General features: G+C 38.4%; 1 protein-coding gene across 2 annotated transcripts in view; it reads right to left on the reverse strand.

Annotated features, from left to right (window-relative positions):
• Window positions 1-17,021, reverse strand: part of FAM120A (family with sequence similarity 120 member A) — a 115,254-nt gene that overhangs the window by 69,645 nt on the left and 28,588 nt on the right. Inside the window, exons 4-9 of one of the 2 annotated variants that reach the window (XM_065408667.1) lie at window positions 8,763-8,891; window positions 8,125-8,221; window positions 7,019-7,021; window positions 6,228-6,325; window positions 5,632-5,915; window positions 2,332-2,422 (exon numbers count right to left, since the gene is read on the reverse strand). In XM_065408667.1, the coding sequence (XP_065264739.1) occupies window positions 2,332-2,422; window positions 5,632-5,915; window positions 6,228-6,325; window positions 7,019-7,021; window positions 8,125-8,221; window positions 8,763-8,891 (702 nt within the window). The remainder of the gene's footprint in view (window positions 1-2,331; window positions 2,423-5,631; window positions 5,916-6,227; window positions 6,326-7,018; window positions 7,022-8,124; window positions 8,222-8,762; window positions 8,892-17,021) is intronic. The other variant, XM_065408666.1, reaches the window with a different exon arrangement.

A 17,021-nucleotide genomic window follows, 5' to 3' on the forward strand; every position in this document is an offset into this window, starting at 1 on the left:
AGTTGATTTTCCTCTTCCCATCTATGAATAAAAACTAGGTGTGAAAAGATTAAATCTACTAGTTCTAAAGTCTTGATGACATCGTTACCAGAAATAATCAGTTCAATTCACTAACTACAGATAATACTTCCTCTTTTAATGAATCGGTTTTAAATGCAAGACATGTTTTGATAAACATTTTTCCCCTCTGTGTCCAGCAGTTAAGGTAGTTTTATTTAATAAAAAAATTAAAATGCGGTTTTGTCCATTTTTAACTGAATATGGATGTCCATCCAGGTAGAGCTTGAAACACATCACAATTAAAAAATTAATTTAATAAATAAGAAATGCATCATTCCCCATTTTCTAACATAGTAAGAAATGTAAAAATTAAGAATCTGAATAAATGTAAATTAAGCTGCAGAATTGCTTAAATAAATGTGTATAGACATAATATATCCTCCTGGTTAGCAAAAAGCAGAACCAAATTAAGCACACAGGCTATATTTAGTTGCAAGCCAACATGTTTTAATGGTTACCAACCTCTCTCAGGAAAATAACTAAAAAGTACAATTGCAATACACGATTAAAATCAGTAATTTAAATCAAACCACCCTACATAATGCACCCAACACTGCAAACAACACAATGGTATCCAAGAGACTACTACTACCTCCACAGTTAGGAGTATTATTATTGTTAGCATTTATTTTTATTACTGTAATACCTAAAAGGCCTAACTGAGATGGGAAGCCCATTGTCCCAGGCACTGGATAAATGCATAGTGAGACAGTCCTCACCCCAAGAGCTTGCAATTTAACTAAATGAAACAAAGGATAAGAGAAAGGAAACATTATCATCAGGGTTGGTGCTAGCTTTCTGTTATAGGCCAGATTTTCAACTCCCTAAATGATCTACCTTAAAACTTCACATGCCATATCTGATTCCAATGTGAAATTCTTCTGGAAAGTTTGAACACACACACAACGTTTCAGAGGAACTAGACTTTAAAAATATATTTTCACCTTTCAAACATTTTTCCAATATTTTAGCTACTTCTCTGTGAAATAAATATACCTACAAACTCTAGACTTGGCTTTTCCTATAGTGCTAACAAATACAATTGCTTTTAACTAGTTTAGGGGAGGGTAAGGAAGCAATTACACATTTAAAACTGTTATCACAGAAACACAAAGTATATACTTTAAAATGTACATAGATACTAGTATATACATGTGTCCATCTGATTATCTACTCACCAGTTTTTTGCATACTTTGCAAATTGTATGGCCCTATGGACATTCTGCAAATTGTGAATGGTCCACATGCAGATGGCTATCACACAGGGAGTGGCTTGCAGGGATAAGTATGGATGGGTGTGGTCTGTTTCTGACTGTTATCAGGTTAGCACTATAGGGACAGATCCAAGGTGTTATCTGACTGGAATTTCCAGATTAAAAACTTTTATTTTATTTTGAGGGAGGGGGAAACTAACACATTCTCAAAAGGGTTTATAGCTAAGAAAAAAGGTCTTTCCACCATAACTCCAGACTTTGGTTTGGCTTTATTTCTATTATATTTTTTGCCTGAGAATAAATTAATGGCTAGCCTTCATCTCTATTATAAACTTGGCTTATATTGGAGGTATAAAACGTGTGCATTTTCACTGAAATGTAGTTGAAACTTGGCATGTCTGGAATGATGTCCTTCAAATTGACAATGGTTTTGGCACTTGCTTTTTACTAGCACAATTTTAAATCAGTGTTGAATTCTTAAGGTATTAACTGTACCATCCTTACATTAAGTAGTTCCATTCAAACTCATAGAATTACTTTACTATTCATTGTGAAATTCATCCCAACCATTTGTAAAAGTAAAATCTCTAACTGATAAGTAATAGTATTTTTTCCATCTTTGAATTCTCATACATTAATTGATAATAATGACTACACAGCTCTGAGTTGTGCATTTTTGCCCTACCTTCAAACATCTATAATGGAACTGCTCTCAACAAATAGACCATGCAGAGTTTGAGGGACATAGCAAACATCCTGTAGATGCTACATTAAGACTACTAAAGGCATTCATATTGAAATCAACACAGTATATTATCGTGTATATGAAATGTGCAGAAATATCCAAGAATGACAGGGTGAGCTAGTCTACTGAGTTTACAATTTTGTACGCATAACATGACATATTTTAAGCCATTTCTCACTGTATATTACAGTTTGTCTTTTTTTTTTTTTTTTTTTTTTTTTTTAAAGTTCTCACAGGTGCTTTTGGAAGTTTTACCCATATGCTTGTAAGGCTGTAGCAATAAATGTGGAGGTTTGGAACTTAAGGTATTACCTTTGTTTGGTCTCCTGGGTCTCCTCCATGTGCTTGGTTTTCCGACTGTGTTCTTGTTTTTTCCCAACTCATTTTGTTCCCACTGACATGGCTGAATAAATACACAAAAAGAAAAACTACCCTATTTAGTGCAAAATGTAGGATGCATCTTAATAGCTTTATTAATAGTCAATGAGAATTTTTATCAGTCAGTGAATGCTCTAATTTTAAAAGACACCACATAAATTAGAAATGCCAATATACAGGAGTGTCTAGAAAGCAGTGTAACATCCCCATAGTTATTAATTAAATGTTGTTAATATTTGGATTGTAATTTTTAAAAACTTAAGATTCCTTTATAATTATAAGGACTAAGTATTATCTCGACCATCCTTTACCTGCTCTTAAAAAACCTCCAATGACGGAGACCCCACAACCTTCCTATGCAATTTATTCCAGTGCTTAATTAACCACCCTGACAGGTAGGAAGTTTTTCCTAATGTCCTACCTAAACTGCCCTTGCTGCAATTTAAACCCATTTCTTCTTGTCCTATCCTCAAAGGTTAATAAGAACAATTTTTCACCCATCTCCTTGTAACAACCTTTTATGCACTTGAAAACTTATGTTCCCCCCCTTAGTCTTCTCTCCAGACTAAACAAATCCAATTTTTTTCAATCTTCCCTCATAGGTCATATTTTTTTAAACCTTTAATCATTTTTGTTGCTCTCCTCTAGACTTTCTCCAGGTTTGTCCACATCTTTCCTGAAATGTGGTGCCCAGAACTGGACACAATACTCCAGTTGAGGCCATATCAGCATGGAGTAGAGCGAAAGAATTACTTCTCATGTCTTGCTTACAACACTCCAGCTATTACATCCCAGAATATTTGCCTTCCCCCCCCCCCCACCCCCAAACAGTATTATACTGTTGAATCATATTTATCCTGTGATCCACTGTGACATCAGATCCCTTTCCGCAGTACTCCTTCCTAGGCAGTCATTTCCCATTTTGTACGTGTGCAACTGATTGTTCCTTTTTAAGTGGAGTACTTTGCATTTGTCCTTATTGAATGTCATCCTACTTACTTCAGACCATTTCTCCAGTTTGTCCAGATAATTTTGAATTTTAATCCTACCTTCCAAAAGCACTTGCATCCCCTCCCAGGTTGGTATCGTCCACAAACTTTATAAAAGTGTACTCTCTATGCCATTATCTAAATCATTGATGAAAATATTGAACAGAACTGGACCCAGGACCGATCCCTGCAGGTCCCACTCGTTATGCCCTCCCAGCTTGACTGTGAACCGCTGAGAACTACTCTCAGGGAACGGTTTTCCAACCAGTTATGCACCACCTTATAGTAGCTCCATCTAGGACCTAGGCTGTATTTCTCTAGTTGGTTTTTGAGAGAGTCATGCAAAACAGTATCAAAAGCCTTACTAAAGATATACCACAGCTACTGCTTCCCCCCTCTCCACAAGGCTTGTTACCCTGTCAAAGCAAGCTATACTTTGATTTGACATAATTTGTTCTTGACAAATCCATGCTGTTACTTATCACCTTATCTTCTATTAGTGTAGAAAAACAGCTTAAATGAAGTTCCAATGTCTGTCAATTTACCAACTAGTTTCCCACTTAAGAGACTGTCTCTAAACATAGTGATATAAGTGATATTGTCTGGATGCCAATTTCATAATTCATTCAGAATGTACTGCATAAAACAAATCGCATTATTGTGAAAAAAAATTTCTAGTGTACATATCTTGTTAACATAGATGTAACAATTTTATAAGTTGAAAATTTTAATTGTGGATAATTAAGTAACTGTACATAGTTCATTAAGCAAAGCAATCATAATGTGGTCCACATATCCCCAGTGTGTACCAACTACATCACAAAAAATAAAATTTAGGGTTATTGCCATTAATTGCAGACATTCTCAGAATTTACTGCCATGAAGAGATGCATTCACAACTGCATACTAAGCACCACAGATTTGAACTTCTAAAGGCATCTTTAGACTAAGTAGGGTCATGTGCCGTGGTGTACGCACCAGGTCTTCATCTATTTAAGGTTACATGCAAATAGTACCCATAGTACACCCAGATAGAACACCCAGATAGTAGGGGGGGGGAGAGAGCTCAGTGGTTTGAGCATTGGCCTGCTAAACCCAGGGTTGTGAGGCCATTTAGGGATCGGGGGCAAAAATCTGTCTGGGGATTGGTCCTGCTTTGAGCAGGGGGTTGGACTAAATGACCTCCTGAGGTCCCTTCCAACCCTGACATTCTATGATTCTATGAAATCTCCTGTTGGAAATCAGTAAGCAGTAACAACAAAGACTCCACAACTGTCTTACCAAAATGGACATATGATCTAGTACAGGGGTTCTCAACCTTTTTCTTTCTGAACCCCCCCCCCCCCCCAGCATGCTATAAAACCTCCACAGCCCACGTGTGTCACAACAACTGATGTTCTGCATATAAAAGCCAGGGCCAGCGTTAGGGGGTAGCAAACAGGACAATTGTTTGGGGCCCCATGAAGCTAAGCAGCTCAGGCTTCAGCCCCAGGTGGTGAGGCTCAGGGCCTTGGGCTTCAGCCCTATGCAGTGGGGCTTCAACTTTCTGCCCTGGGCCCCAGTGAGTCTGATGCTGGCCCTGCTTGACGGACCCCCTGAAACCTGCTCGCGAACCCCTGGTTGAGAACCAATGATCTAGTATAAACCTGAACATATGAATTAGTCTGAATTACCTTTTCACTCCAAGCAAGGGATAAGGCACAATGGTAGGGCAGAACAAGGAAGTTTTCAGCGCTACTCTCTGTGCTGTATCTGTTCTGTGGATGAGGGCCATCAGTCACTTTCTAGAATTGTTAATCCTTGCATAAACTCTAAACTTCACTGCATGACTACATTTTCCCAAAGTTATAAAAGTGCAAAAACTGTAAGTTGAACAGGGTTTTATATTTTTTTTATCTATTAGAACTCTAATATATAATGCTTTGGGGTGTTTTTCCACTGTGGAGTTGAAGAGAGGAGGTTCTCATTTATCAGGATCTCACAATGCATCATTTTTCTTCTTAGGGAACAATGAACGAGTATGGGGTAAAAAAACCTGCTAGTAGTGGGGTTTTTTTGTTTTTTAGAAAAATGGCTAGAGTACACAGATATATTGGCAGCCACAGTGACCCAACAAAGTACAACTTTTCTGTCAGTAACCTTCAAGCTTTCCCTGTGCTCACAGGGAACTGAAAAAGGTTCTGCTCATGAATAAGTATTTCAAAATACGTAAAGTGTTACTGAAATGATCTCATCCATTACTTACTTCACAGCACCTCCATTGCCTTCATCATTGTCAGAGGAAGATGATGTAGAAGAGGCAGGAAAATAGGTTGAATCCACATGATTGGGGCTCCCACTCTGAGCTGGGTTTATTGGAGAGGATCGTTCATACAATGGAGTATGTTTTCCTTCATGAGGAATGTTACTGTAGTTGTTCTGCTCAGAAAGACTTTTCCCACCTGCTTCCAAGGTGATGGCTGGCTCCGAGAGATTATATGGGTATGGACCCGGACCTTGGGCTCCACCCTGACCGGACATCTGTGGGGCCTAATACAATTTTATTTAAAAAAAAAACAAAAACAAAGGTAACAACAAAAAGATTGATGTTATAATATGAATTCTGTTATTTAAATAGACTTTTTTTTTTTTTAACGTCTGAGTTCAGCCTTCCAGACTGCTCACGAGAAATGCTTTAATTGGAGTCTGCCAAGTCACTGCAGTTACAAGATGAGTTTTATCAATCAACTCTGGTTGTGAAAAGCAGGCTAGGTTTTTATCTCCATATCTAGATTTTCATGAGTCTAGCAAACCACATTTCTAATAGTTATTAAGTCAAGAAAAGCAGAAGAAAATACTTGCCACAGGTTTTGCTTGTAGAGAGGTCTGTGGAATGTTGAGCATCTGAGAAGGAACATACGGTGGCACTATCCCAGGCATCCCAAACTGATTTGGTCTGGCTGTTTAATTAGCAAATGGGGGAAAAGGAGTGGAAATAAAAATGGGAAAAAACACAATAGTACTCATTTTATATACTCATCCCCACACATGCAGTCTGGTCAAAACACAGTTGTCCAATGTGTATTTTAAGTAACTAATCTATATGTTAAAAAAAATCAAACCTCACTGAGTTTTACACTTGACCTGGTTATTTTAATTTATTTATATATTTTGCCCTTACAGTTTATTTGCTCTTGTTTTATTCCCCTGTGTCTATTTTTACCATTCTAAGCTCATTTCTGCTTTTTTATTATATAATTCTCTCTCCAACTCTGTAGTTTGTCAAGTGAATTTTAACTTGTTTTGGTTTCTCTCTATTTTGATTCCATTTCGCTCTCGTCATGCTGTCTACTTTTATTCTGCAAATTCCATCACATCTAGAACTCAATCCACACAACCCTTCAGTGAAAGTGGCTTGACATTCTCAACATATTGCATTTCCACTAGAATACAGCAGATGTAGTGGAACTTGAAGTTTCTAGACACTAACTATAAGAATACTGGCTGTCCAACAAGCATTCAAAAGAGAAAAAACACTGTCAGACAGTAGCAGCATGCTGTCTTTGTTAAGCAGAAACAATCTTATTTACATCTTCCTCAGAAAGATGCAAGGTAGTTAGTTTTCATATTACAGTATACTATCTGGAGATCACCTGCTTCCTCTCCTTAGAGCTTCCCTTGCACTCACTATCTTCCCTCCATACCAACCTGGGCTTGCAACCTACCCAACGTGGATTGGTTAATTAGGGTTAGCAGAACAGGAAAATCAGTGACAAGAACTATAATTGCGAGTTGAGATGGCACCAACTGACAGACTGAAAAACACTCAGCTATTTTAACCCTAATGCAAGTCTTGGGGGACTTAAAACAGGCTCTGTTTCAGATGAGTTACTGTTCAGGAGCCCCAAAGTGGCGAGAAGTCCAAAAGTAGTGGCAACTCAGAGGGCAGGATGGAGACCACAGTGCCAGGGTGTTAACTGCACAAGGAAGAAGGAATGAAGGTAGATAAATGGGGACAGAGCCAAGTCAGGGTTGCAAGGAAGAGCTGTAGTAGCATGTGACTACCAACGCCATTCAGCCTGCAGCACCAAGAGATAAAAAATGCACAACGTATCTGAGCTCAAGTAAACTTCTGAGTACCTGACTATGCAACCTTAACATATTTTTAGTCTAGCCCTTCATTTATAACAAAGGATATACAGTAAGCTGGGAGGAAACAGTTTCCAAGTTACTACAATAGTTTGGTCACATTTAGCATTTGCATATTCAAGCTCTGGTGGTAACAGTTAACTTAAACTATGAACTATCACGTCTGTGAAACATGTAATTTCAGTGTTTTTATTTCCTCATGTATACAATGGAGGAATCTCTCTCAGAAAAAACATGGGAGAAGCAAGAACTCTGTTTTGTGAAAAAAGTATAGTACACCTATTTTCTTGCTGAAGTTGCTGACCAGTTTTCACTTGTTAACTGTTTACGTATACGGATTTCCAACACAGAAATTAATTAGGCACTGTTTAGGATGAAAGACAATTGGTGTTGTTGTTGTAATGGAAACTCAATTTGGGGAATGAGCTCAACCTATCTGTTTACCCTATTTTAAAAGAAATGAAAACACTGCAGTGAATACTGGGTTTTTAAAGGTAATCTGATAAAAAAAATAGAGGTAATGAATATAAAGACAACCTCCTCAACATCGCTATCTTTTATTTAGGATTATCTCCATCAATTTTCTTATAAACAGACTTTTGTTACTTACCTAGGTAATGTGGTGGATGAAATGGCATAGGTTTATTAGTTGCTGAATAATATGCAACTGCTCTCTTAAATCGAGTAACTTTGTCTTCTGTTCTAGACTAAAATAAAAAGTAAAACAGGCTTTGTAAACAAATATACCCATGTGACCTATACATCATGGCATAATATTGTAACATGCGTATCTATGCTACATCATATAAAAATAAATTTATTATCTATGGATCAACAAACTAACATCTTACTATGGCACATTGGTACAGAGAATTATTTTTAATAATCATCATGGTGATTGAGTGGATATAAGATCCACTTTTATTAACAATCACCATAGGAACAAAGCATATTTCGAGCTTAGAAAAGCAAACTTTATAAGAATGGGCTCATAATGACAATGAACATAAATAAAGCTAAAAGGCAAGGTGGAAAGAATGTAGTGTCATTTCAGTAATCATGTACCCAACTGTTAAGTGCAGACAAGGACAGTGTATTTCTTTTCAAACCAGCTGAATACTAAGTTTTGGCAATCAACACATTATATATACACACAAGAAATATAAACTTTATTTGTTCTCAACAAAGATCCACAACACAATTTTAGCTGAACCAAACCCATGTATTTTTGTGTCGGCCCTTCTTTACCTGTGAATGTTGAAAAACATCTTTTGCTATGGCATCCAAATCAGTGGTGTCCTGAATATTGCGGACGTAGTCAGCTACAGCCTTGATCACTACATCACAAGGTGGTAAAACTAACTGGTGTGCACGTACCTATGAAAACACATACTTGTTAACATCCAATAGGCTTAAGTAACTCCAAAAAAGCTCCAAAACATTTCAGCTTTGTAGCTGAGGACTAGTCTGACGGTCCATTATAAATATATACAACACAAATTCCATGCTATAGGGCAGATTCAGAGTGTGTGAATTTCTGGTATTTCAACTTTTCTGCAGACTTGTTTCCCCCGTGTGTGTTGTGAGGATAACCTTCCAAATTTGAAGTGATACAACAATACTTCTAGGTGGGGTATTAATTGTCCCATACAATTCCATTAAATATTACCTCTAAAACAATGACAGACATGTAAAATGTCAACAATTGCTAATGATTTTACTGCTTAAGATTTTAGAACAAATGCCCAGCTAGTGTGCTTTACGGATTATAGTTACAATCATTTGAAAGATCTCTCAAAGGAACGTGGTTTCAAGTCTTTAAAAAATGCTCATTTAATTTTGACAAGGTTTGGTACTCAATTTAGGAGTCTAAGAGGGACAAGCAAGAAAAAGCCTAGAGGAATAGGAAGATCTCCTTGGGTACAGGAACTGAAACCCAGAAAGAGAAAAAAAAAAATATCTCAGGGGTGTGCCTTTCTTGTTAAGACAAGACTGAAATAAATCCATATTTTATTTAAAGCTGCTTGAAAATGTTTTAATATTTTGTAGGGTTTTTTAAATAAGCTCGCAGAGAGTTTTCCCTGAAATCTTCAAAATGTTTAATCAAATCTGGAGAGAAGAAAAGTCCACAGAATTTGATAAAATTCCCCACCAATTTCAAGTGGTCTTGCTGACTGCCTAAAATATGACCATTCACTTCTAATTTCTGAAGACTGAATATTATATATATATATATATATATATATATATATATATATATATATATTTATATTTTTGTTCACACTGTGTACACCACAGTGAGCCTTCAATGGTGCCTGGGATCCTGTAAGTGCTACTGTAATACAAATAATCCAAAAACCGCAATCACCAAAAGTTTAGACTTAGTACACAAATGACTGGATGGGATAAGGACATTCAAGGACATTCAATATTCCTAAAGGCAAAGGGAATTTTATTTCTTAATTACAAGGAGTGAAAATTCATGTTACCAGTTCTTAAAAATACAGGTGTGAGGCAAGCTATAGCTATTAGTATGATGACTAATTCAGAATTCAAAAAACAAGGTGAAACACTAAATAATAAATTGTGAGCCACCCATTTACCAACTGGTTGATGTGCCTAAGATTGTTCTGAAGAATTCTTCAGGCAATGCTAAGGCCTTGATCCTGTAAAGACTTTGCTCATGTGCTTGATTTCAGGAATGTGTGTAAGGTTCTGCAAGTGTGGGGGGGACCTAAGTGATTTATTAGCCCAGTATATTTCAGCAGTCAGTTTCTCTCCTAGAAACTACACATTTACCTTTAAAAAACAAACAAACAAAAAAAACTTATTTCTGACAGTAGACATATAGAAAATTTTAAAAGCGGCCAGACTCTCATAATCCTTAATATCAAGGGTCCTGTATTGCAATATACCTGGACTATACTCTTCACATGCAGCTTGGTATCACAAACTGGATTCCAGGTGAAGGTAAAGACAAAGGATTTTAAAGCAAGTTATGTTGTACATAAAAGTGAGTAAAGAGATGTGTTTGGCTGTCTAAAGTTCTCTCTCTCAGGTGCGCGCACATGCAGTCTGAAGGGGAGCACAGGATCTAGTCCAAAAGGTGAGTATAGCTGAACCACTCGGCAATAGCAATCATAATGTACTTCAGTGTAACATCTTTGTAGGGTGGAAATACCAAAGAAACCCACCATAGTAACATTTAACTTCAACAAGGGGAACACAAAAATAAAGCTAGTTAAACAGAAATTAAAAAGAACAGTCACAAGAATGTGACATGCCTGCGAGCTGCCAGGAAACTATTTAAAAACACCATAATAGCGGTGTATCCCCCAAACAAAAAAAACCCAGGAAGATGACCAAAAAAATATCACGGTGGCTAAATAGAAGAGTAACAGAGGTTATTAGAGGCAAAAAGGCATCCCTCACAAATTGGAAGTCAAATTCTACTGAGGAAAATAGAAAGAAGCATAAACTCTTGCAAGTCAATACATAAATTATACACCTCTACCCCAATATAACACTGTCCTCGGGAGCCAAAAAAATCTTACCACGTTATAGGTGAAACCGTGTTATATTGAACTTGCTTTGATCCGCCGGAGTGCGCAGCCCCGCCCCCTGGAGCGCTGCTTTACCGCGTTATATCCGAATTCGTGTTATATCGGGTCGCATTGTATCGGGGTAGAGGTGTATTTAAATTATAAATTATTATAAATTATAAAAAGTATAATTAGGCAGGCCAAAAAAAGAATTTCAAGAGCAACTAGCAAAAAAAAAAAAAAAAAAAAATTAAGTATATCAGAAGCATGAAGCCTACCAAACAGTAAGTGAGACAACTGGATGACTGAGGTGCTAAAGAAGCAATCAGGGAAGACAAGGCCATTGCAGAGAAGCGAAATGAATTTTTTGCATAGGTCTTCACTGCAGAGGATGTAAGGGAGATTCCCACGCCAGACCAATTCTTTTTAGACAAATCTGAGGAATTGTCTCAGATTGAGGTATCAAGAGGTGGTGGTTTTGGAACAAATTGATAAATTAAACAGTAATAAATCACCAGGACCTGATAGTATTCACCCAAGAGCTCTGAAGGAATTCAAATATGAAACTGCAGAACTAACAACTATGGTATGTAACCTAGCAGTTAAATCAGCCTTTGTACGAGATGACTGGAAGACCACTAATGTAATGCCAATTTTTTTAAAAGGCTCCAGAGGCGATCCTGGCAATTACAGGACTGTAAGAATAACTTCAGTACCAGAAAAACTGGTTGAAACTAGAGTAAAGAACAGTATTATCACACACACAGATGAACATGATATGTTGGGGAAGAGTCAACACGGCGTTTGTAAAGAGAAAACATGCCTCACAATTTATTACTATTCTTTGAGGGTGCCAACAAATATATGGACAAAGGTGATCCAATGGATATATGTACTAGAACTTTCAGAAAGCCTTCGACAGGGTCCCTTATCAAAGGCTCTTAAGCAAAGTAAGGAGTTATGCGATAAAAGGGAAGGTCCTCTCATGGATCAGCAACTAGTTAAAAGATAAGAAACAAAGGGTAGGAATAAACTGTCTTTTTTCACAATGCAAAGTGATAAACAGCAGGGTCCACCAAGCATCTGTATAGGGCCCAGTGCTGTTCAACTTGTTCATAAATTGTCTGGAAAAGGCGGTTAACAGTGAGGTGATAAAGTTAGCAGACGAGATTAAATTATACAAAATAGTTAAGTCCAAAACTGACTGCAAAGAGTTACAAAGGGATTGCAGAAAACTGAGTGACTGGGCAACAAAATGGCAGATGAAATTCAATGTTGATAAGTGCAAAATACTGCACATTGAAAAGCATAATCCCAACTATGCACACAAAATGATGGGGTCTAAATTAGCTGTTGCCACTCAAGGAAGATCTTGGAGCACTGTGGAGAGTTCTCTGAAAACATCTGCTCACTGTGCAGCAGCAGTCAAAAAAGCTAACAATATTAGGAACCATTAGGTAAAGGATAGACAATAAGACAGAAAATATCATAGTGCCACTATATAAATCCACAGTATGCCCACACCTTGAATACTGTGTGCAGTTATGATTGCCCTATCTCAAAAAAGATACAGACACTTCCCGGGTTATGCAAGACCCGACTTACGCAAATTCGCACTTACGGAAAAAGTTCCATAAGCCAGAAATAGGATTTTCAAGTTGCGGAAATTTTTGCATAACGTACGGGTATACGTTTCCAACTTACCCAAAATTTGAGTTACGCAAGGCTTTCTGGAACGGAACGATTGCGTAACTCGGGGGGGGGGAGGGGAAGGGCGTCTGTATTAGAATTAGAACAAAGAAGGGCAACAAAAATCATTAGGAATATGGACAGCTTCCATATGAGGAGAGAATAAAAGGACTGGGACCGTTCATCTTAGAAAAGAGAAGATTATGGTGGGGGGAGAATATGATAGAAGTCTCTAAAATCATTAATAGCTTGGAGAAAGCAAATATGCAAGTGTTATTTACTCCTTCACACAACACACGAACCAGGGGTCACCCAATGAAATGAATATGCTGCAAGATTAAAACAAACAGAAGGAAGTACTTCACACAACGCACAGTGTCAACCTGTGGAACTTGTTGCCAGGGATGTTGTGAAGGCCCAAAATATAATAGGGTTTAAAAAAGAACTGGATAAGTTCACGGAGCATAGATCCATCAATGGATATTAGCCAAGATGGTCAGGGACATGGCCCCATGCTCTAGACACCTCTAAACCTCTGGCTTCCAGAAGCTCGGACTGAATGACAGGGGTTGGATCACTCTGCAATTGCCCTGTTCATTCCCTCTAATGCATCTGGCACTGGCAACTGTTGCAAGACAGGATACTGGGCTAGATGGACCATTTTTCTGACCCAATATGGTTAGTCTTATGTTCTTATAATATACTCTCTCACACACGTATGGGAACCTGACATTGTTCAGAGATTCATAGACTTTAAGGCCAGAAGGGACGATCATGATCATCTAGTCTGACCTCTCCTGCACATTGCAGGCCACAGAATCTCACCCATCCACTCCTGTAAGAGAACCCTAACCGCTGGCTGAGTTACTGACGTCCTCAAATCACGGTTTAAAGACTTCAAGTTACAGAGAATTCACCATTTACACAAGTTGCAACCTGCAAGTGACCCGTGCCCTATGCTTCAGAGGAAGGCAAAAATCTCTCAGGGTCTCTGGCAAAATTCCTTCCCTATCCCAAATATGGCAATCTGTTAGACCCTGAGTATGTGGGCAAAACCCACATTGCTGAACCATACTAAACTAATAAATCACTTTGGCTCCAATTTTACAAGGATTTAGATGCTTAAAGTTAAAACCTGGATAGAGAGGAAGGTGCTTTGAATTAACAATTGCCACTATCTCATTTGCAAACTGGTGCAGTTTCTTTCTACTCCATTTAGACAGCTCAATGCAAATACAACTGGCTGCTCTTCCTGCACATTTAGTTGTCCCAATGTATTCTGAAGAACATGGTTGGGGATTTGACCAAACAATTCAGAACTGGAGAATTTGTGATCTGTTTTTTAACTGTTTGAATGCCTCCCTATGTCTGTGATCCTAATGCCTGGGAATGTTATTTTCAACCATTCCTTTGAAAAAAATGTGCACGACTCCCATATTCTATGGCTTTTTGATTAGGTAAGGGACGTTTGCTCAACAGATGGTCCCTCTCTCTGAAGTTTGCTATTTGGGTCATAAGGACCATAGATTTGTCTCTGGACCATGCTGATGGAAGCTGTTCATGGAACTTGCAAAATAGAGTAGGAGACTGCTCCAAGCCTTCTAATCGAAAGGAAAGACTCCCCCATTGACTTCAACGGGCACTGGATCAGGCCCTCAGGGCATACTGAAATCCAGTTCCATGAGAACTTTGGTTCCAAGAAGGTCTGAGAAGCCAAGAGTAGCTTCAGATTGTGCAGCAAAAGATCCTCTCTCTGAATGAAAAAACCGAAGAAGAGATGGTAACATCACCACCCAATGTGGCTCCTCTTCCACAATATCTAAGGGTAGCAATAATGTCAGAGTTCAGTGGAAACAGGGCAGAAAGCTTCTGTTGCTCTGTCATACCAAGGGAAAAGTTTCTGGGCTGTATTGGTCTGCTCATCTCCTTTGCGTCATTCAGATGTCACAAAGTGAGAAAACTAGCAAAGCTTCCCAGCTGGTGAGTCCCCTGACATAGAGGAGCCACAAACAGGTGTAGAAATTGGATAGTTGGCTCCTACATCAACCCTCACAGGCATAAGGGCATGGGTTAAGTAGACTGCACTTTGGAAATTCCCTGGGGCAAGCCCTTGGGAACCTCTGTTCCCACACACACCTATACACATGTATGTGAGAGAACTTTAGGACAACCAACCTTTGGGGACCAGTGCAAGCTGGTAGAGTTTAGAGCAGCCATTACTCTGCTCTAAAATCTGCCAAGACCCTGGCCAGAAAATCAGGGAGTTATGATCAACTCTCTATTGGTCCCCCACCTCCACTGCACCTTGCAGAAACTCTGTGTAGCAGAGAATGAACTTTCATCTCTGGTTAGGGCTGGGTAATCACCCCTAATGTAGAGTGGAAGATCATCTTCTCCGGCAAAAATTACTCTGCTTGGTTCTAGTCTCAGTCGGGGGGGAGAAATAGCTCAGTGGTTTGAGCATTGGCCTGCTAAACCCAGGGTTGTGAGTTCAATCCTTGAGGGGGCCACTTAGGGATCTGGGGCAAAAATCAGTTCTTGGTCCTGCTAGTGAAGGCAGGGGGCTGGACTCGATGACCTTTCGGGGTCCCTTCCAGCTCTATGAGATAGGTATATCTCCCTTCCCGCCCCTCCCAGCTCCATCTTCTATTGAGCCAAGTAAGATCAGTGTTGAGGATTAAAATCCTTAAATAATAAACTCATGGTTGTCGCTCTTATGGCTTCTGAATAACCCTCCTGGACTAACCAAATGAAATTAGGAGGCAGTTACAACCAGCTAGTCAAATCATATTAATGCTTTCTAATTAAAAAAATATGGAAGCGAGTTTCACTCAAAACATCCCTACATAGATGTCTCCATTTCAGATTAAACGACAAGGTAACAATTACTAACACACCCATGTCAACATCTGTAGTACTAGGAGTCACTGAACAGTAAGTACGACTAATCTTGAAAGGATTTGCCCCAGAATTTTGACCCCCACCCTTTTTTTTTTTTTTTTTTTTTTTTTTTTTAAGTACCATTACAGCAAAACTAATGCACATTCACCAACCTGTATACTCAAACAAAAGGTTGGAAGTATCTGTAACTTGAATCCCCCTCTGTTCTGTGTATTTCATTCTAGTGTAAGCACAAACATGGTGAAGAGTGGTTAAATATTTGATATACACAAGGGTAAACTTGGAACACAAACTGTTCATGGGAATCTGATGCTGGAATCAGAATGGCACCTCTGCCGACAAAAAATGGATTCAGAAGCATTTGTAGTACATTGATGCCATCTACTGGATACCAGAGGAAAAGCAGTTCTGAACCCAAGAACTAAAAACTGACAGCTGAAAAAACAGATCTGGTAATAGAACCAACCAAAATGAAAATCTGTAACCCTTCTCCAACACCCACAACAAAAACCTGAGAAAAGATCTATTAACGATGTTCTCCAGCTGAGCCCAGTAGAGGTGGGTTGCTGTGATTGGAAAAAGCTACACACGCTGCCAAGAGCTTTCCAAACATAGTCCACTCCAGACCCAAAAGCAGAACACAAAAAGCTGTGAACCAGAGTTATTGTAGTCCTTTATGGCACCAACTGTACTGATCGCTAAATTGGACACTTTTTATTTTATGCTAATTACTTGAGTTCAGCACATCTGTTGTCCTCGTTCTCATGAGAAATGAGGGACACGGAGGAGCGTGTTTTAAATTATTTAAATTATTGCTTAAACTGACATCCATTTTTCTGCAATGTTTCCTTACAAATCTATTCGGCTGAGTGAAAGCAGGTGATCCATCTTTAATTCTATATAACTTCCAGAACACAGTAATATTTAATAAACTTCAAGTAGCCAGGTTTGTGAAGAGAGAGGGCACAGAATGTAAGTATACAAGCACCCTGTTCAGACTCCGGAAATATCTAGTTCACAACAGTGGGCATGCTCAGAAGCTTAACACAAGAACCTCAGCTGTGTAGTCATTCTGATATGAGTAATTTGTTAACAAGTACTGAGAACTGGAGGACAGTTACTGTACCTCACAAACAGCTCACATGAGCATTTTAACTGTCAAAATGAGAGCCCTTTATAAATACATACTGCAAATTTAGAGACGCCTGCAGATATCTGGATTTTATTTTAACAACCATCCAGTCTATATATGGGGACAGGAAACAGTTACTCATACAGAGTGAATTTAATATTTCAACAGCTTTTAAGAAAGCAATTTGAGAACAAAAATTCAGATCTCTCTCAAAATTAAATATAAATAAAAGCTGTTTCCTGA

The sequence above is a fragment of the Emys orbicularis genome, chromosome 7 (genome assembly GCF_028017835.1).
Source record: "Emys orbicularis isolate rEmyOrb1 chromosome 7, rEmyOrb1.hap1, whole genome shotgun sequence".
In the NCBI taxonomy this organism is placed as follows: domain Eukaryota; kingdom Metazoa; phylum Chordata; order Testudines; family Emydidae; genus Emys; species Emys orbicularis.